General features: G+C 56.9%; 2 protein-coding genes across 5 annotated transcripts in view; one reads left to right on the top strand and one right to left on the bottom strand.

Annotated features, from left to right (window-relative positions):
* Nucleotides 1-20,601, bottom strand: part of AGAP3 (ArfGAP with GTPase domain, ankyrin repeat and PH domain 3) — a 55,000-nt gene extending 34,399 nt beyond the window's left edge. Inside the window, exon 1 of one of the 4 annotated variants that reach the window (XM_045496188.1) lies at nt 19,958-20,601. In XM_045496188.1, coding sequence (XP_045352144.1) covers nt 19,958-20,288 — 331 coding nt within the window. In that variant the 5' untranslated portion in view covers nt 20,289-20,601. The remainder of the gene's footprint in view (nt 1-19,957) is intronic. The other 3 variants (XM_045496190.1, XM_045496194.1, XM_045496193.1) reach the window with 3 other exon arrangements.
* A 2,771-nt stretch (nt 20,602-23,372) lies between these two features.
* TMUB1 (transmembrane and ubiquitin like domain containing 1) lies at nt 23,373-25,950 on the top strand. The gene is made up of 3 exons (XM_045496185.1): nt 23,373-23,551; nt 24,434-24,852; nt 25,135-25,950. The coding sequence occupies exons 1-3, from the start codon at nt 23,438-23,440 to the stop codon at nt 25,484-25,486; spliced, it is 885 nt and encodes a 294-aa protein (XP_045352141.1). The 5' UTR covers nt 23,373-23,437; the 3' UTR covers nt 25,487-25,950.
* The last annotated feature ends 137 nt before the right edge of the window (nt 25,951-26,087 follow it).

Genomic DNA, 26,087 nt, shown 5'->3' with positions numbered 1-26,087 from the left:
CACGGTGCCTGGCGCAAAGCAGGTGATCGGTTAAGGAAGCCGTTCCTGCCGGCTGAGTGACAGCGTGGAGAGTCCTGTCGGAAGCAGGCACAATTTCAACTGGTGCCAGCTTTCTTCCACTCGGGAACCTAATTGGACACGCCAGCAGTTACACATCAGCACAGGCCTGTCCGTTTGCTAGCTCGCTCTCTCTCTTCTCCGCAAGATGCAGACCTCGGAGATCCCCGGGGCCCTGCTGGATCCCGTCTTTCTCTAAACACCTGATGAAAGCTGTCATGGGCTGCGCTGTCCCCCCCCCCCACTTGTATTATGAAGTCCTAACCCCCAGTGCTCTGGAATGTGACCTTATTTGGAAATAGGGTGCTTGCAAATGTAACTAGCCAAGATGAGGTCACACCAGAGTAGGGTGGGTCCCAACTCCCCTATGACTGCTGTTCTTACGAATAGGGAAATGTGGACATAGGGGCGGTAATGGAGAGAGAAGATGATGTACAGAGACACAGGAGGAAGACGGCTGTCTACAGGCTGAGGAGAGGACAGAGGCCTGGAACAGACCCTCCTGAGTGCCATCACAGGAGTCACCGCCCTGCCTGCCCACTCCCGCATCTCAGACTTCCGGCCTCCAGACCATAAAAATGAATGTGCTGTGGTGCCATGTGACGGCAGCCCAGGAGACGGACAAGAGCTAGACCCAAGACGGTGGGCTCCAGGGGCCCAGGCAGGTGTGACTGCACAGAAGCCAGCTCCTGTCCCCAGGCCCTCCCAGGGTTGCACAGAGGAACTAGGAGCTCCGCCCCCATCGCCCAAGGTCAGGGTCTCAGGGAGCTCACCAGTGGCTGCGTTCCCCCACCACCCCGTGGAGAAGTGGAGAGGATCAAGGGGACAAGTGGGGGTTGGGGGCAAAGGGAGGAACCCAAGACCACCCCCTGCGGGGCAGTTGGCCAGCCCGGAAATGGCCTTCTAGCACCCAGCTAGCTACTGGATAGCAGTTTCCTCGTTTTCTTTCTGTCCACAAACTCTGCGCGAGGCTCAGTACCTCTCTGCGCCCTCCTGACCTCCCGGACCAGCCCCCTGACCTTTCTCTGCCTGGCCACATCCTAAAACCCTAAGAGAGACCCAGACAGACACTGCTCCCCCCGCTCAGACCGAGAAAGAGCCACAGGGCTGTCTGAGGACCGTGGGCCCCGAGCACACTGCGCTCTGCCCAGACAAGTCCTCTGCCTTCCAACCAGTGTGCTTGTGCCATATCACCTCGTCTCCTCCCTGTGACCCTGCGGGGGCAGGGGCGTGGCACTTGCCTCGCTGCCTTGTTCTGGCGCCCGGGGAGGTGGGGGGGGGACACTGGGGACTCCAGACTCACAACGTACCACAGTGTGTGCTTCCTAATGGCTCCTTGCCTTTCCATCCCAATTTTGGCACGTTTCCTACATGTCACGTGTCTTCCAAAGTGTTCTCTTCCTTCAGAACTGAGCAATGGTCCGGCCCAAGTCCCAGGAGCTAAAAATCTGCTTCTTCCAGTCCCCTGGCTTCCAAGGGCAGTCAGTTGATGAGATCTTCATTCCTTAGCAGCAGGAGCTGGGCTTATTTGTGTTCACCCAATTTTTACAAAAGTAAAATATCTTGGGGCGCCTGGGTGGCTCAGTCGGTTAAGCGTCCGACTTCGGCTCAGGTCACGATCTCGCGGTCCGTGAGCTCGAGCCCCGCGTCGGGCTCTGGGCTGATGGCTCAGAGCCTGGAGCCTGCTTCGGATTCTGTGTTTCCCTCTCTCTCTGCCCCTCCCCCATTCATGCTCTGTCTCTGTCTCAAAAATTAAAAAAAAAAAAAATGAAAATTAAAAAAAAAAAAAACTTAAAAAAAAAATATCTTGGGGCCTCTGGGTGGCTCAGTCAAGCACCGGACTTCAGCTCAGGGCATGATCTCATGATTTGTGAGTTCAAGGCCCGCATCGGGCTCTCAGCTGTCGGCATAGAGCCCACTTTGGATCCGCTGTCCACCCCCCTTCTCTCTCTCTCTCTGCCCCTCCTGTGCATGTGCACTGGCACTCTCTCTCAAAATAAATAAAACCTTAAAGAATTAGAAAAATGTATCTTACTAAAGGAAAGAACGGATGAAGTATAATAATGGCACAAATTCGGCTCCAAAATGGAGGCGCCACGGAAAGTGAGCTGCTGGCAGGTGCCCCACTGCCACCGACCCCGCCCAGGGAGCTCAGGTGCACAGGGGTAAGTTCAGGGCCCAAAGGAAAGGAGGCTGCGGGGTACTGTACCCTAAAGCAGAAAAAAAAAGAAAGGCTTGGGTAGTCCAGTTTTGTTTTAATGTTTATATACCGGGGCGCCTGGGTGGCTCAGTGGGTTAAGCCTCCGACTCTTGATTTCAGCTCAGGTCATGATCTCACAGTTGGTGGGACAGAGCCCTGCATCAGGCTCTGTGCTGATGACTCAGAGCCTGCCTGGGACTCTCTCTTTCTTTCTTTCCCTCTCTCTCTCTCTCTCTCTCTCTGCCCTTCAACTCAAGCTCACACTCACTCTCTCTCAAAATAAACAAACAAACATTTTGGGGGGAAAAAAAGAAAAAAATGCTTATTTATTTTGAGAGCGAGAACAGGCACATGCATGCACAGGGGAGGGGCAGAGAGAGGGGAAGAGGGAAAACCCCAAGCAGGCCCCGTGCTCAGTGCAGAGCCCGACAGGGGGTTCGATCCCACGACGAGGAAATCGTGACCTGAGCCAATATCAAGAAATGGACGCTTAACCGGCTAAGCCACCCAGGTGCCCCGAGAGGCCAGTTTTAAACAGAAGTTTCAAAGTGTCTGAATTCCCCTTACAGATTTTGAAGGCAAGGCAGGTAACTTCCTCAGGGGGTGGGGCCTATGCTGAGACCCAGGCTCTAGCCCATTCCCAAGGCCACACCTGCCCAGTGGGGGGGGGCATGGGCTCCTGTCAAAGGTAACTGAAAGCAGGGCCTGGACAGGGAGATCACCTCCCTCCACCCCTGCCAGTTCCCAGACCCTGCAGCCCTCCCTCAGCATCCCTAGCTGGACTTGTCTCTGCTGTCGAAGCTAGTATCTGATCTGCTCTCACTTCACCAGGTCCTGGGCTCCTGGACATTCACAGGCCAGCCCTGCAGACAGTGGAGCCACCTTCGGTACCCTCTACACCCAAGGCAGCAGCCACATGGGACACCACGGGTCACCTGATCATAAGAGCCACTTACTGAACACAAGTAAGCCACACTGAGCACCTCACACACACTGACCCACACAACAACCCTCTGGGAAAGGTAGTTAATGTCCCCAACTTCCAGATGTGAAATCTGAGGCACAGACGTCACACAGCCTGAGGTCACCAGCTAGCAGTGGCTGAAGCTGGCATTCCAACCCGGGCCCTCTGACTGGCCCCGAGCCGGGTGGCCTGGCCAGATTTCTGCAGACACGGGCCGACCTGAGCCCAGAGCTCATCCTGCGGGGAGCCCCTGCCTGTCTTCCATTCCGGGTCCTCGCATCAGCGAAGACCAGCCCTGCCCTCCCTAGCAAGGGCCCTCCCCCCAAAAAGACCCCCCAACTTCCTCCATCCCTGCCTTCCAAACTAACTCCTGCCCCAGTCTCACTGCCTCAGTCGGAGCCTGCCTGATCCAGGCTCTGGAGCTACCAGGCTCTGGGGGGGAGGGAGAGAGAGAGAGAGGTGGCACTTACAAAGGAGAAAGCCGCCTCAAATGATTACTTCTAACAGGCAAAGGGAGGCTGTTTGGGGCTGATGAGCCCTTGGCCCATATGACTTTCATGCCGCGTGGACAGCGCCACAGAGAGGCTGGGGCTGCGGGTCAGGAAGGAGACGAGTCCATGAGAACACCCTCCCGAGTTGAAGATGCTTTCCTCCCCTGGGGGAGCGCAAGCTTTCTGAGCTGAGTGTCTTACTCCCCACCTGCCCTGCAGGGTGCCTGCTGCCTCGCTTCTGCCCACACCCGGAGGTGGTGCCCAAGCCCCGTGCCAGCCCACATGCAGAAGGGACACGGGGCTCCTCTGCGTACCCTCCTCACGCCCCTCGCTGCCCAAAGGCCCTGGTTACCCACACTCGACAGTGCAGGGGGCGGGGGAGGCAGGGGGGGAAGGGGAGAGCCAGGGGACGCCCATCAGCTACTGCTGCGGGGAAGGGGGGAGGCGGGAAGCAATACGCAGCAAGGCTTGTCGGATTTCCAGGCAGAAAAAGGATCAATAGGTCCAACTACGTAAAGATACAAGATCCAGAACAATTACAAATTCTAAGTACCCAACGAAAAATAGAATTAAAGGGAAATCAAACCTGGGGGGGGGAAACAAGGTGACCATGTCAATGGGTTAATATCACAAACGTTGTTTAAAAAACAGGGCACCTGGGTGGCTCACTCGGTTGAGTGTCCAACTTCGGTTCAGGTCATGAGTTCGAGCCCTGAGTCGGGCTCTCTGCTGTCAGCATGGAACCCGCTTCCGAGCCTCTGTCCCTGCCTTTCTGTGCCCCTCCCCGACTTGCCCGCTCATGAGCATGTGCTCTCAGACTCTCTCTCAAAAATAAACATTAAAAAAAAAAACAACAAAAAAAACCAGGGGTGCCTGGGTGGCTCAGTCGGTTGAGCGTCCGACTTCAGCTCAGGTCATGATCTCACACTCCGCGAGTTCGAGCCCCGCGTCAGGCTCCGTGCTGACAGCTCAGAGCCTGGAGCCCGCTTCGGATTCTGTGTCTCCCCCTCTCTCTGCCCCTCCCCTGCTCATGCTCTGTCTCTCTCTCGGTCTCAAAAATAAATAAAAACATTAAAAAAAAATTGCGAAATGTCTGTTTTATTCACTCTGCTGTTCAAAACGTTTACAGGGAGCACACGACTTTTGTAAAAGGAAAAAGAAACAGAAGCAGCCAGAAGGCTGTTACGCTTGGGGGTCAGAGCTGCACGAGGAAAGGAAAGCTGGTTCACCAGAAACACAGGCGAGTCTGCGCCCTGCTGGCTGCTCACTCGGCCCCCCAAAGCCCTGCTCTGGCCAGCCCCCAGCCCCAACATCTGCAGCTGCTCTGGGGTCACCACGCATTCTTTTTTTTTTTTTAATTTTTTTTTTCAACGTTTATTTATTTTTGGGACACAGAGAGACAGAGCATGAATGGGGGAGGGGCAGAGAGAGAGGGAGACACAGAATCGAAACAGGCTCCAGGCTCTGAGCCATCAGCCCAGAGCCCGACGCGGGGCTCGAACTCACAGACCGCGAGATCGTGACCTGGCTGAAGTCGGACGCTTAACCGACTGCGCCACCCAGGCGCCCCTCACCACGCATTCTAACGAGGACTCACGAGAGCCTTCTTCCAAGCCCGGCTCTGGGTGAGACACAAGATAAGAAAGCGAGCTAGGGCTAGCACATATAGCAAATGTACCCTTTCCATCTTCTTAAAATTAAAAAAAAAATTAATGTGTATTTATTTTTGAGAAAGACAGAGAGAGAGAAAGCACGAGCGGGAGAGCGGCAGAGAAAGGAGACACAGAATCCGAAGCAGGCACCAGCCTCTGAGCCATTAGCACAGAGCCCGACGCGGGGCTTGAACTCACTAACTGTGAGATCGTGCGTGGCCTGAGATGAAGTCACCCAGGCGCCCCTTAAAATTTTACTTGAGGGTATAACACCGCTTTCACAACACACTCAAAAACTGCTTTTGGCCCCCCGCCCCTTTCCTTCGGGGGGAAGTTTCCAGAATGAGTATCCAGCCCCCCACTACCTCAAAAGGACTGGGCCTCCAGCCCTGCACCGAACTGTGCCAGCGGCTTCCAGAATGCTCTTGTACCACCCCCCGCTGTGGACTCAGTTCTCGTTCACCCTGGTTTGTTACCACCTTCACGTGTCACAGCACATACTCACCACCCTTGTCCAACCATTCCCCTATTCGATGGCATCCTGGTGGCTTTCCTTTTTTAATTTTTTTTTTTAATTTTTAATGTTTATTTATTCTTGAGACAGAGCACGAACAGGGGAGGAGCAGAGAGGGAGGGAGACACAGAATCTGAAACAGGCTCCAGGCTCTGAGCTGTCAGCACAGAGCCCGACGTGGGGCTCAAACTCACGGACTGTGAGATCATGACCTGAGCCGAAGTCGGACGCTTAACCGACCGAGCCACCCAGGCGCCCCTTTTTTAATTTTTTAAGCCACTACAAGCTTCTTCTCTCCATGGGCTACAGGCCCAAAAGTAGGACAGTTGTGTTCAAAGGCAGATGAGTTTTTCGTGTAAATGGATTGTGTTTGACGGCTTCTCCAAACAGTAACTCATCGACCCAATCTCCTACGAGCGAGGCGGCCCGACAGCGGCCCTCCAGCCAGCATCGATGGCTATGCGCTGGCTGCCCACTGTCAGACAGGGGAGCCCAGGACCTCGCTCTTCTGATCTGGGTCCCCGATGACTCATGAGGTTAAGCATCTTTTCATGATTACCAACAACGCTCACCTCCTCTTCTCTGAAGTGTCTTTCTGGCCCTGTGCTCTCCCCATTTGTCTTTGGAATTTTAAAAATCTTTTTCTTAACGGTTCGCGGGAACTCTGTATCACAGGCATCGTAAGCATTTAACTGGCATATGGACACGGCAAGCAAACTCTCCTACTCTAGTCCACAGAAACGTAACTAAATCTGTTAATTTTGTAATGGATTCTATTAGAACGTCTGAACAACAACAACAACAAAAATCCGTGAAACAGCGATCATAAAAAGAGGCGGGCTGGGGCGAAGCTCTGCTCGATCGAAGATTAATGCCAGCTAGGACTCGCAGAAGGAACACGCGCCTGAGAAAATCAGCCCGTGGCCACCCTAACACAACCGATGCAGGCGAGGATCGCTGGTGCCTGCGAACCAGCCCCAGAGAGGGTGAGGTCCCTGCAGGCAGCTTACTTCCAAGGTGCTCAAGCCCCAGCCCACTTTGCAACTACTGGACGGGAGGAAATGGCCCCTCCAGACTGTTCCCTCCTCGGCATCACTAACAGCAGGGCCAGAGGTGACACAATAGGGGGGAACCCTGTCAACAGGGTTTAAGCTGGATCTCATCAACCCCCAGACCTCACTCCAGGTCCTGGGCGGCACGTTTTTAAGTTTATTTATTTATTTTGAGAGAGAGAGGGAGCGCACAGGCAGGTGAGGGGCAGAGAGAAGGAGAGCCAGAATCCCAAGCAGGCTCCACACCATCAGCACAGAGCCTGATGTGGGGCTTGAACTCACAAACTGCGAGATCACGACCTGAGCGGAAACCAACAGTCGGACCACTAACCAACTGTGCCACCCAGGCGCCCTGCACACGTGTTAAAATGTTAACGATGCCTTTTGTGGTGGTCATTTCTCAGAACAAAAAGCTGGGGGGGAAAATCTGTCAGGTCTTTTCCTTTATAAATTCTAGATTTCCTATCTGGCTTAAGAGGATCCCTCTTATCCCCAGAAGAGATAATATTCTTTAAATTTTCTCCCGTGTTTTATTTAAATTTACTTATTTATTTTTTTAACGTTTATTTATTTTTCACAGAGAGACAGGGGGTGAGTGGGGAAAGAGCAGAGAGAAAGGAAGACAGAATCTGAAGCAGGCTCCAGGCTCTAAGCTGTCAGTACACAGACCAACACGGGGCTCGAACCCATGAACTGTGAGATCTGAGCCGAAGTCAGACACTCAACCAACTAACTGAGCCACCCAGGCACCCCCTCCCGTGTTTTCAAATTTTTCTCCGTTTCATGGCGCAGCCGCATATGCTGGCCGAGAGCACAGGCTCTGAGACCAGCCTTCCGGGGTCAGGTCCCGCCTCCGCCATCATCTGGGGGCCACGCTGGGCACGTGCCTTTCCATCTCCCTGCCCCCACCTGCAGGATGGGGGTCACACTCACCCTGTAGGGATGTCCAGAGAATGACCAGGAGGCGCGCGGGGCGGTGCCTGGCACATAAGGAGAACCATCGGCCGGTTAACCTTTTCAGTACCGTTCTTTCCGAGATCCCAGATCTGATCCTGCCGCCCTTAACGTAGAACCCCATAGAACCCTGCCGCTCCCCGCACCACTGCAAGAGCCGTCAATCTTGCCGCGTTTGCAGCACAAACACAAAGTGCCAGAGTGTGGGGTGGCACATTTGAATAGTTTAAAAACACACTACGCCAGCAATTTTCATAATCAAACCACTATTCCAGTAAAACAGTGTCTCGCCGTGCCTGTCAAAGCAGCCAGGCTTGCCTGGTACCCACTCGGCCACCCTTCCGCACCAGGTCACCGCGCACAAACCCCATCACGGCCCGAGGCACGCACGCTTGCAGGAGACACAACTTTTCTTCGGTGGCGGCTCAACGGGACAGCCGAGGCCGCTGAGATGAGAGAAGGCCTCTGCTCGGGGCCTCACCCACGGTCACCCTGTCAAGCCCCCCACCAGTGAGGGTCACACAGTGTGGGCCAGTCCAGGGCTATCTCTCTGCCAGTACTTGCCTCCTTCCCCACCTCCGCCTGGCACGGGCCTGATGGAGGCAGGGCCACACTCCCATACTTCCCGGGGAAGCTTCCTTACTGGACAGGAAGGGCATTTCAGGCCTGAGCCAGCGGACCCGTCAGAAGCATACAGAACAAGCACGACACCCGTGTTTTCAGTGATCTCGCAGCTCTGACCCAGCTCTGACCCCTCGGGGAGGAGCGTGAACTCCAAGAGGGAGGACAGAGAACCAGGCATGCCTCCTCCTGCCCGCTGTCACTCCACGAAGGTCCAGAGCCAGGCCCAAGCCAGCGGAGAGCCAGCTCTGCAGACTCCAGCGGGAGACCCCTCCCCACCCTCCTGCCAGAGAGAAGACGCAGGCCTCAGAACGAGGACAGCTGGCCCCCACCATAAATGGCCTCCCAACTTTCGGCCCTGCTCCTCAGGCCAGCAGGGGCCCACACGGCCAAGGAGAGGGCCCCTTGGGCAGCGCCCTGGCCCCAGAGCGGGACAGAGCACAGTGATACAGGTAGGAGGCTCCCTGAAGGACCGCCAGTGCCCAGCAGGGCTCCTGGGCTGGCTACAGAGCAGGGAGGCCCCCTGGTTGTTGGCCAAGCATTCTCTGGAAGTGACAGCAGGGCTCTGTGCCCACAGGGGAAGCAGATACCAGCTGATGACACAGGCCAGCTGGGGTAAGAACACCAACCGCTCTAGGCCCTGTGAGGATCGAGGGCCTCAAACTGGAAGGGTGGGCCTTGGAGCTGGACAGACCAGGCTTAGACCCCAGCCGGCCGAGCACCTCCATGAGGCTCTCTTCCCAAGACTATTCGGGGTCCAGGGGGAAAGGTGCAGAGCCCCGAGGCCCCAGCCGGCAGGGGGACTGGGGCCCAGGAAATGACAAGAGAACCTATTAACCTAGTTCAGGACAGGGTCTCCTTCCCCACAGTGCCGAGGCTCGGGACGATGAGAGGCCTACGAGATGACAGCCTCTGTCTCCTTGGGTTGGCTCGGAGGTGTCCCATCGAAGCTATCACAAAGGGATGCCCAGCCCACCCCCTCCGCAGGTTCCCTAGTGGCTCTCTGGACAAAGAATCCAGGCCCTTCCTGCCATTAGAAGAGCAGAGGGGTAAAAGGAACCTAGCATTTATTGCTGCAATAAACGGGATACACCTTCCTGGGTGTGGTCCAGGATAACCTCACCTCCGAGCAGGGAGCAGGGGGGCGCCTCCCTTCCACAGGAGGAGAGTGGGCTGAGACAGACCAAGGGAGCCAACCGAGAACTATGGGCTAATGGGGGGCTTTACTCTGTGCCACACGTCTTCCAACTGCACACACATTTACAAAGTTTCTGCTAGAATATACATATTCCGCTATTCATACACACACACACACACACACACACACACACACACACACATACACACCGTAAATTAAAGGCAAAACATAAACCAGGAAAGCCTACAAAAACAGCCCCTGCCTAAAATGCCAGACACGGTGAAGAGAATATTGTGACATTTGCTGGTTCCGTGTAGCATCTTGGCACCACTGCCATGGGTCGTGGCTGAAGGGGAGGTGACGAGCAGGATGGCCCAGGCCACCTCTCCTCTTGTGAGCTGGAAGGAGGTCACCATGAGGCAAAAAAGCCTGGAGGCCAAACCGGCCCGGCTGCTAACCAGTGACCTTGAATCCTGGATCAGTGGCTTCCGCCCTCCTGGCCTGCAAGGCACCAAGACTGGGCTCGTCCTTCTCCGACTGTGCCCCAGGACGCGCAATCAGCACCCTATTCCCTGACTGGGTGCACCTCCCCAGCCGGCGCTCCGTCTGACCTTGTGTAAAGCTGACAGGCAGAAGGCCACCTAGTCCACAGATTGGGCCGTTCACGTGACCCCGTCCACCAGCAGCTCACCAGTCCGCACTCGAGAACCTGCGGGCCCGTCCCGTGGAGGCGGAAGGAGCCCGGGGAAGTGTCATGGCCCTTTCCCGCCCGCCTTTCTTCCCTCACCCGAAATTCAGGATTACCCTCCAGGTCCACGCGACAGAGAGGCAAGGGGCTGAGAGGGGACGCAAGGAGGGCCGAGCAGCAGCCGCATGGGATGCGGAGGCCAAACCAAAGTGACGTGAGCTACACCGAGGCCTGCGGCCAGCCCACCGGTAACAAGGCGCTGCCCACCAGGGGCCCCCGACGCACCCATTTATCTCCCAAGAGGGGGGCCTGGGTTCACACCCCCCCTTCCATCCTTGCACAAAACCGCCGGAGTGCGTGAGACCCCGTGACATGAAAAAGTTTGTGGTGGTGCTCCCACAACAGCAGGCCGCTTGAGATTTTAAGAAAAACGCACAGCGACAAAAACCTACTGCAAATCCAGTAGGATCTGTTTGCGATCTCAGTGGATCTGTTGGCGATCGATCATCGCGGCCGTGGCAGGTGCTCAGGAAGTCCGTGCCTGTGGACTGGCTGCTTGAAAGTTTTAAATACAGTAGAACCTTGGTTTGCGAGCATAATCTCTTCCGGAAACATGCTTGTCATCCAAAGCAGTCGCACATCAAAGCGCATTTCAAGAACCATTGGCTCAGTTGTGATCCTGCGACGTTCGCGGTCACGTACGACTCGTATTGCAAGACATCCCTCGTTTATTAAGTTAACATTTAACAGAAATGTTTGCTTGTCTTGCGGAACACTCGCAGAACAAGTTACTCGCAATCCAAGGTTTTACTGTACGATACTTTAGAAAGCTGAATCCGAAAGGATATACCCCCTCTGCATTCACTTTTTACAACAAACAGGTGTTCTTTTGCTTATTATGGGCTAAAATTCAAGATGTTCTTCCAACACCACGGCCACGGCCCCCCCTCATGGTTACTGAGCCCTCCCCCCTCGGCCTGTCCAAATGGAGCCGTGCTGAGGGTGGAGCTTGAAGACAGGGCGAGAAAAGAATGTAAAATACCCCATTAATAATTTTTCATCCTGATCACATGTGGAAACGATTATTATTTCAAATATACTGGGTTCAATAAAATATAATATTAAATTAACTTCACCTTGGGTTTTTTTTTTACCTTTTATTTTTAAAGTTTATTTATTTTGAGAGAAAGAGAGAGAGAATGCAGAGGAGGGGCAGACAGAGAGAATCCCAAGCGGGTGCTGCGCGGTTATTGGGGAGCCTGATGTGGGGCTCAATCCTATGAACCCCAAGATCAAGACCTGAGCTGAAATCAAGAGTCAGAGGCTTAAATGACTGAGCCCAAGCGCCCACCGCCCTTTTTTTTTTTTTTTTTTTAACCTTTCTTAATATGGCTACTTGAAGATTTCAGCCGACACGTGGGACTCACATGTGTAACTGGGCAGTGCTGAATTACAGCAAACACTTGAATCGACAGGCAAACGATCAAATGAAGGCCATGCTGGATGGCCATGTGACACTCACTGTGACAAACTGCGGTCCAGGGTCTGGACCCCTCAGCCAGAGCCTCGGACAAATCCTGAGGTGGCTCCCCGCTCCGGGGCCTGCCAGGCTATACCAGCTCGCCCCAATCTCCGCCCCTCCAGAGTCCGAGCTACAGGAGGAGCCCCAGGCCGCGGGCACCGCGCACCGTGCACTCACTCTCGTGCCCTCACTTAGTCGCCACCCCCACCCTGGAAATCGTGACGGGGCCTGCCACTCGAGGAGCCCTTCCGAGGGAATGGTGCCGCTCTAAAAGCTTTGCAGGCATTAACCGACTTCCTTCTCACACCCACACGACGAAACGGGTGCTTGTTAACCTTATTTTGGCAACGTGGAAGCCAAGACACAGAGAGGTTAAGAGACTCACCAAAGGTCACACAGCTACCAACTGGTTCAGTCTGGGATTCAAATCCAGGCATTGTGGTTCCAGAACCAGATCTGTGCCCCACACGGGCCCCTTCACACCCAAGGGGCCTATTTAACAAAAAAAATCCTCACGGCCGGGAAGTTCGTCGGCCCCTCCCTGGAAGGTACGTACCAGCAGCAGAGGGAAGAGAGGGAGCCCCGAGTGGGGTCCAGACCTCCTGGTCTCGCCTGCCCCACCACGCACACAGTCACACACGCCCCGAGAGGCCATGGCTGGGCTTGAATCCCACTCTGTGAGCTTGGGCTCTGGGCTTGCAAGCCATCAAAACATCAAATTAAAAGGCAAAAGAGAAACCGGTGGAGGCGGGCTCACCAACAGTGGCAAGGAGGGGTGCCGACTGACAAGAAAGAGAAAGAAAAACACCCGCTATAAACAGGCGCAAAAACAGAGGCACGTCCCTCGGAAGCCATGCGGTGTTGGGCCGCTCTCAGCGCCCAGAGCACAGCCTGGTCAGCCCGGCTCAGGGTCTGGGGCGGGGGGCCCAGGCGCTGCCTGAGAGATGGAGGCACACAAACGTTCACTTCAGAAAAATCTCCATTAAGAGATTAAAACCATCTGACATACAGTATGAACAGAGGAAGGAACCAAGAGGAAGATGAACAAAGGATACGAACGGAATCGAACAAAATACAAATGACCTAGAAATTTTTTTAACGCTCTAACTAGTAATCAACTGAATGTGAAATACAACAACAACAAAAAGCATTTTAATGGTTTTTTTTTTTTATATATTTTCTTAAAGCTTGTTTATCTGTTTTGGAGAGAGAGAGACAGAGAATCCTAAACAGGCTCCGAGCTGTCAGACCAGAGCCTTTTAAAATAGCAGCCAAGTGGGGCACCTGGGTGGCTCAGCCGGTTAAGCATCCGACTTCGGCTCAGGTCGTGATCTCGAGGTCCGTGAGTTCGAGCCCCGCGTCGGGCTCTGGTCTGACAGCTCAGAGTCTGGAGCCTGCTTCCGATTCTGAGTCTCCCTGTCTCTCTGCCCCTCCCCCGCTCGCGCCCTTTCTCTCTCTCTCACTCTCTCTCTCTCTCTCCAAAATAAACATTAAAAAAAAAAAAGGCCAAGCAAGGAGTGACCTGCCAGTCACAGCCTGGCAGGAATGAGACCCCAAGTATCCCGAATCCCCGACAGGGAGCTAACAGATGAACAGATGAACACTAACAGATGAACAGATGAATGCAGGGGCTCCCTTTCTACCAGTGGAGGCTTTTCCACAAACACACAAATCCCACCTTTGCCGAGAAATGCCAATAATATCAAATCAGCTCCTCTGTGACTGATTTGTGACAGCAGAGAACAGCTAGAGAACAGACCAGGAGGACAAGCATCAGGCAGGTAACAGTGGGCACCTCTAAAGGGCAGTGGCGGGGGGGGGGGGGGGGTACACGTGTTTCTTCTGCTTCCTTCCACATCTGAATTTGTTACACAAGCATGCGTGACTTTTGACGCTCACACATATGTTCAGCTGTTTTCAATGTTTAAATGTTTCTTTTTAAGTTTATTTATTTATTTTTGGAGAGAGAGAGTCTGCGGGTGCAAGTGCTGTCGGCACAGAGAGGGACGCGGGACTCGAACTCACACACCGCGAGATGGGGAGCTGAGCCGAGATCACGAGTCGGACGCTCAACCGACCGAGCCACCCAGGTGCCCCACAGTGTTTAAATATTTCTGAGTGTTTCCTGAGCAAGCATCTCTGTGCTATATGCAATCTCTGTGCTGCTCTTGGAGGGGAGAGACACCTCCCAGAGCCACCACTCAGCTGGGGATTCATAACATCCAGGAGAAAACTACAGCAAGAGAGAGGGGCCCTAAGTTCCCCTTAAGTTACATCCTAAAAGTTTCCACGGGTTAAACTGGAGGTCAAAAAGCTTCCCTGAGAGGCGCCACAGGAAGGCTGACTGGCCAAAGCTCATCTAGTCCATCCATCCAAGGGAGGGAGCCCCAGCCCCGCAGCTGGAAGACCAGTGTCTGGTACTGCCTTGGGAGAGTTACTCAATCCAGGTCCCAGGCTTTGCAAAATGGAAAGGATACTTGCATACCTGGAAAGAGACCTGCCAAGTGTTTGCTGCAAAAGCCCATGACCATCTCCAGCGGGCAGGCGGGGAACGGTAACCAGGGCAACGCAGTACCAGCCAGTGCCCACATCCTTAAAGCAGGTGCTCCAGGTTACTGCCCTCCCCTGCTTCCATAACCCTAGGGCTCAGCTCCATCCCCCAAATTAGCTCCCCTTTACCCCTTGGCCTGGAAGTCAGGAGGAAGGCAATCCGGTTAAACTAATTTCAAGTTAGCTGCGTATTAAAAAGAGAATGAGGGTGAGGTGAGCGGAAGGTTCCCCGGATGGGTGTTCAGGGGATGCTGAATGAGGACACAGGAGTTCTCAGGGCCCAAGACTGCCCCTGCTCCAGGCCTCAGCTCCCCTAAGCCTGCTTTTCAAGAAAGGCATCTTCGCTCCCGCCTGGTCTCCCTGGGGCCACTGCTCCCTTGGATGCTCAAACCGGGGTCCCCAGGCCCGCCCCCTCCAGACTCAATGCCTCAGCCACACAGACCAGCCTGCTGCTCCTTGAATACCACCTTATACTTTCACACGCACACCCCCCGCCCCCCGCTGCCTCTGCACACCTGTTCCTTCTGCAGGGAAAGTCTCCTGGAGCCTCATGCCTGGCATACAGGTTCCAGGAAAGAAAGAAACGGTAGAGGAGGGGCGCCTGGGTGCCTCAGTCAGTTAAGCATCCGACTCCTGGTTTCGGCTCTGGTCATGATCTCATGGTTCCTGAGTTAGAGCCCGCCATCGGGCTCCTTGCTGACAGTGCAGAGACTGCTTGGGATTCTCTCTCTCTCCCTCTGCCTCTCCCCTGCTTTCTCTCTCTCTCTCTCTCAAAAATAAGTAAGTAAACCTCAAAACAAAAAAAGTTAAAAAAAAAAAAAAAAGGTAGAGAAGAGTATGTAGCATGAGCTAGCCCCAGGGTACTTAGGAGCAGGAAGGGTCTTATTCGGAGGGTGTCGTCCACTTGGCAGAGAACAGAAGTTCAGGGACAGAGGACTGAATGGGGGGTGGGGGGAGGGGGGCCACCCTGCAGCCTGGAGGAGGTAGTCTTTCCATCCCTCTCCTGCGACCCTGAGGAAAGGGGTCTTGATAAGTCTTCCCCAGGCTCTAACCTTTGCCCTGGTTGTGTTCAAATCTTGGCTTTATTCCCCCCCCTTCCAACCCCTGCTTTGGCATCTCCTGCAGGTGGATCCATTCAACCTCAGTCAGTCCAGCATGCTGGCGGGGCTCCCCCCCTGCCTTCCACTGTGCTACATGCAACTGGGCCACACGGTAGGAGCTAAATAAATGTATCTGGAACAAACGCAGCTTTCCCAGGCCACTAGCACCCACCCAGATATCCTCTTTTTCAGAATTCCTAGAACTCATCTGTGCAAAGTCCTACCTCAGCCTCCAGGCCACCACCAGGCACTCATTCCCGAAACCAGCTAATTACCGGAACTCCAGGGTAAGTGACAGACCCAGATCCCTGGGCCCCCATCTCAAACCCACTGAATCAGATCCCTTGCAGGAAGCCTCAGAAACGTGCACATCCCCCAAGTGAATGTTACTGCAAGTCCCCCAAGTGAATGTTACTGCCAGGCTGGGGAACAGCCGGGAGAGTTTCCCGATCTCCAAAATGGCTATGATTGCCCTCCACCTGCCTCACCGCACGATGGGGCTGCTGTCGGGACCCGGTCACAGGACACAGAGAAAGCAGGGCGGACTCAAGTCCCCAGGCAGGCCCGTGAGCTCCTTCTGAGCCCTCCCCAACACCTCTGCCTTCAGCTCAGGGCCCCCTTCCCTCTCCAGCCTAGGCTCAAACACAACGGGAACACCTGTACCTCCTTACCCCAGTCCCGAACACTCCCCAGCCCGCGCCCATGGTGGCAGGCCCGCAGATCCTGAGTTCAGCCTCAAGAGCGAGGTGGAAGGGAGAACGAATCAGCCCACTTTGGGAATGCTCAAAGGCACTTCATCGTTTTAAAAAAAAAAATGCTGGAGAACAGGGCGCCTGGGTGGCTCAGTCGGTTGAGCCTCTGACTTCCCCTCAGGTCACGATCTCACAGTTCCTGAGTTCAAGCCCCGCAGCGGGCTGTGTGCTAACAGCTCAGAGCCTGGAGCCTGCTTTGGACTCTGTGTCTCCCTTTCTCTCTGTCCCTCCCCCACTCACACTCTGTCTCTCTCTCTCAAATAAATATTAAAAACAATATTTTTTTAATGTTGGAGGAAAACAAAGGGGGCGACAAGTCGCCCAGTTGACAAAGTCCGGTTCCTCCCCAAGTAGGAGCCACATGGCATACTTGTGGCCAAGGCCGGCTTCCTGGTCCTCCCTGTGGGCCCACAGGGCCCACCCCTGCTTGCACTCCCCTGGGGCAGACCTCCCGGGATTCACATCTCCTCAGAGACAAGCCTGCCTTTCCTGGCCACTTGCTGGGACCCCAGGCAGCTTCTTGCAGGAACTCACCCTGGCTCCTGGCTTACTTGGCCCAGCATCTGCACGTTCCATGTGCCCAGGCTGTCCCCTATCTGGGCTGAGGCCGGTTCCTCTGCGGCCCTCTTTCTAGGGCACAGCCAGGAGACCAAGCAAGTCCCGAGAGCTCCTGCCTGAGGCCCCACACGAGCCCTGACTGATCAGCGTGGATCCCTCCTTTCTCCGAGCCTCAGTTTCCCCACCAGGGAGAAGAGCCTGGCTCAGAGGCTCTGCACACGGTGAGTCTGTCATCCCACCACCCCCACCTGCCGGGTACACTGCTTTCATGCCTGAAAACAGCCGGATGGACCCCTTTTCTCCTTCCTTGGCCTTTGGTGGGAAAGGAACTTTTCAAAAACAGCCTGCTTCCCCTCAAATCCTGTCCTGAGACAGGAAAGCGGAATGTTCCTCTGCTTCCTTCCTCCTACCCTGGCTGCGGGGTCTGAGGTGACTGAGTGAAGCAGGCAGAAGACAGGAGGGCAAGGTGCCATGGTGCTCCCTCAGTCCCAAATGGATTCCGACTGCGTCTCCTGGGTCACCTTCAGAGCTGGAACAAATAAATCCTTCACCGAAGTATTACCAGAGTGAGGCGGAAGCTTATTATACACTAGGAAAATGTCATCCCTTCCCACTAAGAGGCTCAGCCCTAGTAAACACAGACCGGCCTCCCGGCTACGGATGTGTTACGTAACAATATCGCCTGGACCCAGGTTTGATGCTGGGCCCTGGCAGGGGGGCTCGGCCAGGCTCACAGGGAGCCGGGAAACGCCCCAAGAAGCTGCTCTCCTCCCTCCCCCAAGCAAGAAGGTGGGGACACTGCTTTACAAGGCAGCAGCAATATGGTTTGGCAGATGGAGACTCTACAGCAAGAAAGGATATAGGGCAGAAATTGGAGAAGGAGTTTTCTGGGTTTTTTTTTTTTTTTTGGTTTGTTTTTGGGGGGCGGTTATTTGTTTTTTTGTTTGGTTTTGTTTTTTGTTTTTCCCTGCCTGCCCAGAGCAGAAAATCTATGTGACAAAAGTGGGGAAGCAGGGGTGAGGTGGGTGATAAAGACGGATCCCAGGAGAGAGGCTGGACAAAACAGGAGAGCGGGAGGAGAGAGGTGCCAGGCCCCGCCAAGGGAGAGCGGGGAAGCGGGGATCAGGAGAGCTGCGAATGGAGTGTGCGGAACAGCTGGGCCTGGTGACAATGAGACATCGGGTCCCGGGATTCACGACACCAAGCTTCCAGGCTAAGCAGACAGAACATGGGGTACTTCCAAACCGCAATGGGGAAGTTGGTCACGGGGGAGGGCTCTACGAAGAGAAATTCCGCCCAGCGCGTTGAACTTAAGACAGGGACGAAAACTGAGCACGTCCCGGGAATCATGATCCTCGTGGCACAGAAGATGCCCAGCTGGAGGCCTCCTGAGTCCGGGCTGGGGGGGGGGGGGGGGGGGGTTGGTCACAAGCCACTGCTAAGGAAGCTGGAGCTGGATGGGAACCCAGCTGATTCTGCCTCTCCCTGCTCTGGGAAGCGCTCTGAGGGAGGCGTCCTCCCTCAGCCCCTACCTCGGGCTAGTCCATCAAGTCTCTTCGACAAAAGGAGCTGGGGGGAGGGAGGGGGGGTATCTGAGAGCTGTTCCTGAACTTCTACTTCCCCAGAGGGACAGTGACGCTCTGGGGAATGGCGCCTCTCCCTGCCCCACCCGTTTCAGATCGAGGAGGAAAAATTGGTCATCTCCTCTCTTTGGGGCCCTGGGCTCACACAAATGCCATCTCCTGGTCCCCAGCCACAACGGTGATTCAGGCCATTTACTTGCATCCATGTTAATGAGTTTTTTCCCCCGTCGCCTAATTAGTTCACTGTGAACTCAGCCTTGAGAGGAAAGAGGTAACAGGATTGGGGAAAGGACAGAAGGAAGTCAGCTTGGAGTGTGACAAGAAGAAGGCAGGACTCTGGGTCTAAATGGGGTCTGAGGCTCCCAAAACACTGAATGCTCCTTCCTCAGCTGTGGGGACGTCCAAAAGCAGGAAGGGAGTAGTGTTCAGGCACAGGAGCCCCGGAGCCTTACACAAGGAGGGGAAGGTGGGAGTGTGGCCCTAACTGCCAGGCCCAAGAAATGGACAGGCCGTTGCCCACAACTCCATGTCATCGCCAAAACACCTCGCAACCGGCCCTGCATTTCCGCTAAAGCTGAACCCACCACCTGCTTGCTGGGCGTCCCCCTTCCAATGGAGCCAGAGAGGAAGGAGATGACCCAGGGCGAGGCCCATCTGCCCCTTGGATGCTCAAAGGTCACCGTGCCACCAGGGAATCTGTGGGTGTGGTGCCCCCCCCCCCGACACATCAGGGGTCGTGGGATATGTGCCGACAGCGTGAACCCACTTCCTCTGCGCCCCCCCCCCCGCCCCCGTGGCAGCCAAATTCCGGGGCTCAAGAGCCTAGAGAAAAGGGCGCTAGGCAGGGCAGTGGCCCGGGATTCTGGTATTTGACGCCCAGCGCCGTGTCCGTGGAGGTCAGACAGCGCCCCGCAGTCCCGCGCCCGCCTCCCGAGCGGCTCCTGGGTGCGCGGGGGACCGGACGAAAGCGCGGATGTACCGGCCGGTGCCTCCCACGCGGTCGCGCCGCGGGAGCCCCGCGCCAGGCCCGGCCTGCGCCCGCCTTGGCAGCGGCAGCGTGGGGGGTGTGCGTCGGAAAAGGGCGCCGCGGCGAGCGCCACCCTCCGGGGCCCGCGGGCGCTGGGCCCGGGAAGGCTGCCATCCACTAACGGGAGGCTCGATTCCCCCGCCCCGCCGCGGGGCAGGGCCGGGCCGGGGCAGCAGCCCCACCTCCCGGCCCGCCGAGGCCCTCGGCGGCGCCCACCCTCCCAAGGCATGCCTGGCCAGCTCCGGCCCCAGCCCCCCGCACCTCTGCGGCCCTGAGCGCACCTGTCCCCGGGGCGACACCACCCTCACGCCCTGGGGTACTAAGAACGGAAAACGTGTCCCCTGGCACGGGACCGGCCCCGAGCCCCAGTGTCCCCGGACGAGATAGAGCGAAGCTTGGACGACCGCTCTGCAGCGCTGGCGATCAGCAAAACCGCGTGGCCAGGACCTCAGGCGCGCGACGACCCCAGACGGGGAGAGCGTGGCCGAGCCGGGCCACCGCGCCCCAGCTCCCGCAGACCCCGGCTCCGCTCACCCTCGATGGAGATGACGTGCTCCCGGATCTGGTTCTGCAGCGCCAAGTCCTCGATGCGCTCGATCAGGTCGTAGATGGCGTAGATATTGGGATGCACGGATTCGAAGCGTTGGATCTCGGCCCGGATGGCTGCCGAGTTGGAGAGCGCGAACTGCTGGGGGGGCCCTCCGGCCAGCTGCTGCGAGGGGCCGCCGCCGCCCCCGGCCCCCGGCCCCGCGCCGCCGAACTGCCCGCCGCCCCCCGCGCCGCCGCCGCCACCGCCGCCGCCCCCCGGCGCCGCCAGACTCGGCTGCTGCTGCGGGCTCTGCCCCCCGCCCGCCTGGAAGTTCATGGCTCTAGAGCCGCGGGGCCCGAGGCGGGCCCGGCCGGGGCCCGGGGCGGCGCTGCGGCGGCGGCGGTGGCGGGCGGGCGCGCGGGGCTGGCGGGGCCGGGACTAAGGAGCCGGCGGCGCGGGGCTAGCGCATGAGGCCGGAGGCCGGGGGCCGAGGCCGGTTGGCGCCGCCGGGCACGCTGTGGCCGCCGCTGCAGGGCGCTTCTCGGCGTCGCGATCCCGCTGCCTCGGAGCAGCCTCCAGCGGCAACAACAACGGGACCGGGAGCGCGCGGCCCGGGCCCTCCCCCCGCGTCATGCGCACGCACCGCCGCCCCCGCCAGCTCCGGCACACGCAGCCCGAGCCCCCCTCCCCGCCGCCCCCGCCCCTCCTGCGCGCCGGCCCCAGCGCCCCCGCCCCTCGCTCGCTAGCTGGCTCTGCAGCCTCCACCCCCAAGCCGCGCGCTCCAGCCCCGGCGCCCGGGCCCCTCCCACCTAGCCTTGGCCCTTCCGCCTCCTCTCCAGCCCCCACCCACACCCGCCGTGAGGGCCACCAGCCCGAAGTGGACAGCCGCTCTGGCCTCCTCCCGGCCCCGGCTCTCTCGTTCGCCTCCCTGCTCTGGTCTGGGTGGGGTGTCCGATCTTTGGGCAGTGCCCGAAACGGTGCCCTGCGCCCGAGGGTGCTGATGAACGCGGCAGATTGGCCGAGAAGGGCCTCCGGCCCAGGCACAGCTGTGCCTCACTTACGCAGTTCTGCCTTTTAGTGCGACACAAGCCCCCCTGTTCCCGTCCGAGATCATCCCCAGGGACCACTCTGTCCCCACGGTTCTCTCTCTGGTCCTCCCCTGGGCTCTAGACTGGGGGCTGAGGCACAGAGCCTAGAAATCTGGGTTCCCTGCTTCCGTTTCCAGTTCTCCCTGAGAGCTTCCTTCATCAGCAGGGCCCTTGGAAATGACACTCTAAACAACAGTCCCCACTCATCTTCAACCTTCCCCTAAAAGACTTTCCTTTGGGACCGGGAGGGTTCACTGACTGCCACCACCCTGGTCCCGGCTGGTACACAGGCGAAGAAGGGAGATGAATCCAATATTATGCTTTCTTCTCCCCTCTCATCCCATTCAAGAGACTCACCAGAGCCCACAAGGCTCTCTTAATTGTCACCCCCTCGCCCACCCTGTGTTCCTGTCCACTCCTTCCAGGGACAGGGAGCTCCCTTCAATGTCTCAGTTCCTCTGCATCCCCATTGCCAAAGCCGTCAGCAGTCCTGCTAATCCACCTCCATCCCCCATCTTTCTTAAAACGTGTAAGAGAGGGCATGTGCAGGGCACTGGCCCCAGCCAATCCAGGGCCATGCCCCGATGTCCTCTGGGACAGTTGACATATGTCAATCTCGATACACACACTTCCACCTCCCAGGCCAAGCTAGGTCTTTTCCCAGCAAACAGTTGACCCCATTTGGCCATTCACATAACTCTGCCCCAGTCACCAAGGCAGTCACCTAAGTGTCTTGTACCTTCCAAAGAACCAGGCACAAGCTACTCAATACCCGGGGCCTCCCTAGCTCCTGAATGATTCAGGTTCTGTCTACATGTTTGACCTTACTGATGTCTTGTACCCTCTCCATGCTTCATCGGCAAAACATAGTAATTGAGCAAAACACCTAGCTCTCGTACTGTGTAATTCTAAAAGCAATAGCAAACACGTCTTTTAGATGCTTAACTAGAACGGACGGTAAGAATCTGCACCAGGTACCTCCCAGGAGAGATGCTGAGAGTGAAGAGTATCTCAAATGGGTTGCCCCAGCAGCCTAACAGATCTTCGTTAGGACTCGTGGGCTTGTCTACATGTCTGTCTCCTATTATTATATGAGCCGCATGAGAGCAGGGACAAGTTTACCTGTGTGATTCACCATTGTATTCCCAGCATCATGCAGTGTGTGTGGCATTTGGTATGCCTTTAATTAATGTTCTGCGTGCCTGGGTGGCTCAGTCGGTTAAGCATCCGACTCCTGGTTACGGCTCAGGGCTCAGGTCATGATCTCAAGGGTCGTGAGATAGAGCCCCGAGTCGAGTCGGGGCTGTGCTGACGGTGCAGAGCCTCCTTAGGGGTCTCTCTCTTCCCCTCCCCCCTCTCAAAATAAATACACTTAAAAATGTTTCTAGAATAAATGAATGAATGAGAGGGAAGGAACTAGAGAGAAGTCAGGTCTGTCTGTCATACATCTAAACTGGCTTTCCCAAGGCAACACTTGGGGTACTTGCTCCCACAGGTAAGCATGAATGGAAACTGTAGGGCACATTGCTTTTCATCAAGACTGGCCTATAAAACCCAGACATGAGATCTCTGTGGCCCAGAGGAAGGAGGGGAAAGCCATAATTAGCTGACCCAAGCCAGGCTGGGGCTCAATGTCCTCTACACAGTGACACTCTGAGGACCCAGTTTCCAAGCCCAGATCTGGGTGGAGAGAGTGTACTAGTACTAGGTGAACAAATACCTACTGTGTAACAGATCCCTTACATCGTTTTCATGCTTATTTAATAAAACCTAATTTCTTCCTCAGAATTTCATTATGAAATTATGCTTTAGGAACAAAGAAATTAAGATTCAAAGAGATTCAGTAGCGCACCCAAGGTTATACAGGTGATAAAGACAGGATAAGAGATCGATCGGCATCTGTGCCAGGCTCCAAGGTCCATGCTTTTTGCATAGTGTTACAGGGGCAAGGGGAAAGGACGAGGGAAACAAGACAGCACAAGTCACCGTGGCCAGCCTTGGGGAGGGGTGCGTAACCAACCTGATGAGACAGCCCATGGGTACTGGGCTCTGAGCCAAAGAGTCAATTTAGGGGGCCCACAGTGCCTTTTGGCGTTCACTCTGACATAAGAGCAGACCGGGATAGGGGCCACCTGAGCTCTCCAGTCACTGCATCTGTTAACACGGGGACTCTGACGTGCTCTAGCTGACGTTGGTTTTTGGAGTGGCAGATGCCCTGGATGCCAGCAGGGGAGGGGGCGGATCCTACTGTCGCCCAAACCTCAGGGGACTAGCAAGCCCGCCCCCGCGGGCCCCTCAGCGTCTTGCGGGCACCAGGACTATCCTGCAGATCCCCGCACGTGGGTCCGCAGGGTGGAGGGCGGGAAATGCGCACCGCGCAGGACTACAAGTCCCACAATGCTTCGGGCGGCGGCGGCAGGGAAGGAGGGGGTGCCTTCAGGTGTCCGCGACCTCGGCGCCTCCCGCCCGGAAGTGCCCGAGGGTCCGCTATGGAGCTGGCGGAGCCGGGCGGTGAGTCCCTGCGCGTTGACCGCGCCCACCCCACCGCCCCGGGCCCCAGCTGGCCCCCTCTCGTCCCGCCCCCGGTTCTCCGGTTGCCCTAACGCGGCTCCGGGGGGGCGGGAAGATGGGAGGGGTGATGGAAGAGCTGGGGGTAGGGAGGGCGAAGTCCGGATTCCTGGGCGGGATCTGGGGTCCGCCTGCGGAATGGGTTTGGAGAGGCTTCCAGAAGAGGCGCGGAGTCGGGCCGCCACGGGGTGGGCCTTCAGTAGACTGGAGGGGCCAATTTGGGTCGGGGGATGGCAACCATTGGAAGCTCCGAATTGCCAAAGGGCAGAGATTGACGTGTGGTGTGGGGAAGCCTTGGGAAGCAGTCCCCATCCGCGGATGGCGTTTGGTTAAATGATAACGGGGCGGGGGGCGGGGGAAAGAAACCCATTTTCTATCCCCTTGGAGCACCTTTAATGATGGAGGAGTAGATGAGCGTTGGGATGAAATAGACGAAGGAGTAGATAAACTCTGGGGCAGTGATGGGAGACTAGGTCAGCTTTGGGGTGAAGTTCGGTGAGGGTTGAATTTAGGGAAGAGGTTGCTTAGAATGTCAAGGCCCTTAAGTCGGGAGAGTGTTTGGATGAACGGAGGAGCGGGCTGAAGACCTAGAACTCAGTTTAGAGCAAGTTAGGACTCGGGATTTGGTGATGCGAAGGTGCCCCTGAAGCAAGGTTGGGACATCAGGTTTCAGAGCAGTAATGTGCCCTAGGGTGGAGCTTGCGTAAGCGGGAGAGGGATAAAGACTGTGGGAGAGTTTGGTGGGGTGGCTTCAGGAGCCTGTGGAAGTTCAGAGGGCTGTTGGCCAGCGATCCAGCCCCTCATGGGTTCTTTGTGCCTCTCCAGCTCAGTAGCGTGGCAGGCAAGGCAGGTGCCATGGCCTTGATTGAAGGGGTGGGTGATGAGGTGACCATCCTTTTCGCGGTGCTTGCCTGCCTTCTGGTGCTGGCTCTCGCCTGGGTCTCAACACACACCGCGGAGGGCGCCGACCCACTGCCCCAGCCATCAGGGACTCCAACACCAGCACAGCCCAGTGAAGCCATGGCGGTCACCGGCAGCATCAGAGGGGAGGCCCCAGGAGCCGAAACTCCCAGCTTGAGACACAGAGGTCAGGCTGCACAGCCAGAGCCTGGCATGGGGCTCTCAGCAACGTCACCAACCCCGGACTCCCCCCAGGAGCCCCTAGTGCTCCGGCTGAAATTCCTCAACGATTCAGAGCAGGTGGCCAGGGCCTGGCCCCACGATACCATTGGCTCCCTGAAAAGGTAAGCTGGGATGGGGACAGGAAAGAAAATTCTAAAGAGTGGGGTGGCAATGATCACAGACCCAGAGAGGCCACGAGAGAGATCGGAGACCTCCCCCTCATTCTATAGAGGAGGGAACTGAGGTCCCCACGTGGCACATTGTATTGTTCCCCCATAGCAGGAAGGGACCCCCTTAGAGGCCACCAACTGGGTGGTGGGTGGAGGCAAAGGTGAGTGTTGTTCTGGGCAAGGGACCAGGATTGCCTGAGGCCTGCTCTCTTACCCAGGTCCCTCTCTCCTCAGGACCCAGTTTCCCGGCCGGGAACAGCAGGTGCGACTCATTTACCAAGGGCAACTGCTAGGAGACGACACCCAGACTCTGGGCAGCCTTCACCTCCCACCCAACTGCGTTCTCCACTGCCACGTGTCCACACGCGTGGGTCCCCCACATCCCCCTTGCCCACCGGGGTCAGAGCCAGGCCCCTCCGGGCTGGAAATAGGCAGCCTGCTGCTGCCTCTCCTGCTTCTGCTGCTGCTGCTGCTCTGGTATTGCCAGATCCAGTACCGGCCCTTCTTTCCCCTGACCGCCACTCTGGGTCTGGCCGGCTTCACCCTGCTCCTCAGCCTCCTGGCCTTTGCCATGTACCGCCCGTAGTGCCTCCACGGGCTCTCGGCAGTGTCGCCGGCCCCTCCGGACCTTGCTCCCCACGACACAGTGGGAGTTGTTGTCTGCCCAGGCCCACCACTCCCGCCTGCCTCTTCCCACTACCCTGGAGCCCAGCGCTGCGCAGCAGAGCGCTCCGGGAGTCAGCCGAGGCCCCTCCCTGTGACCTCCATGGCTCTGGGCCACCTCCTGGGGCTGCTGGCTCTCAGCCCCCATTGACAGTCAGCTCTTCGGGGTCAGGCCGCTGCTGTCACTGCCTTGGCCCTGGGCAGAGCCAGGCTACACCCCTGGGCCCATCTTAGTATTCTGTCTGAGGACCCAGCCACTTCTAGTCCCTAAGAGCTCCTTGGGCTAATTTGGGGACCCAAGGACTGCGGGGCGCTGGTGAAGGAGAGCTGGGAGGGGCAGAGGGTTTCTCTGGAACATGTGCAGATTAAATAACTGTGAAGTTTTCACTCTCCGTGTGTGTCTCTGAGTGTGCGGGCCCGCGGGGGTGTTGGGCGGGGAGCCCTTGCCCACTGGGAGAAAAGGAGCGAAGGGAGCGGACTGAGCTCTCCGGGTGTCCAACCAACCTTACATGACCCGCCGCCGA

This window comes from Leopardus geoffroyi, chromosome A2, assembly GCF_018350155.1.
Source record: "Leopardus geoffroyi isolate Oge1 chromosome A2, O.geoffroyi_Oge1_pat1.0, whole genome shotgun sequence".
Classification (NCBI taxonomy): Eukaryota; Metazoa; Chordata; class Mammalia; order Carnivora; family Felidae; genus Leopardus; species Leopardus geoffroyi.
The sequence above is the reverse complement of the archived record's forward strand: the minus strand, read 5'-3'. Positions and strand labels throughout refer to the sequence as shown.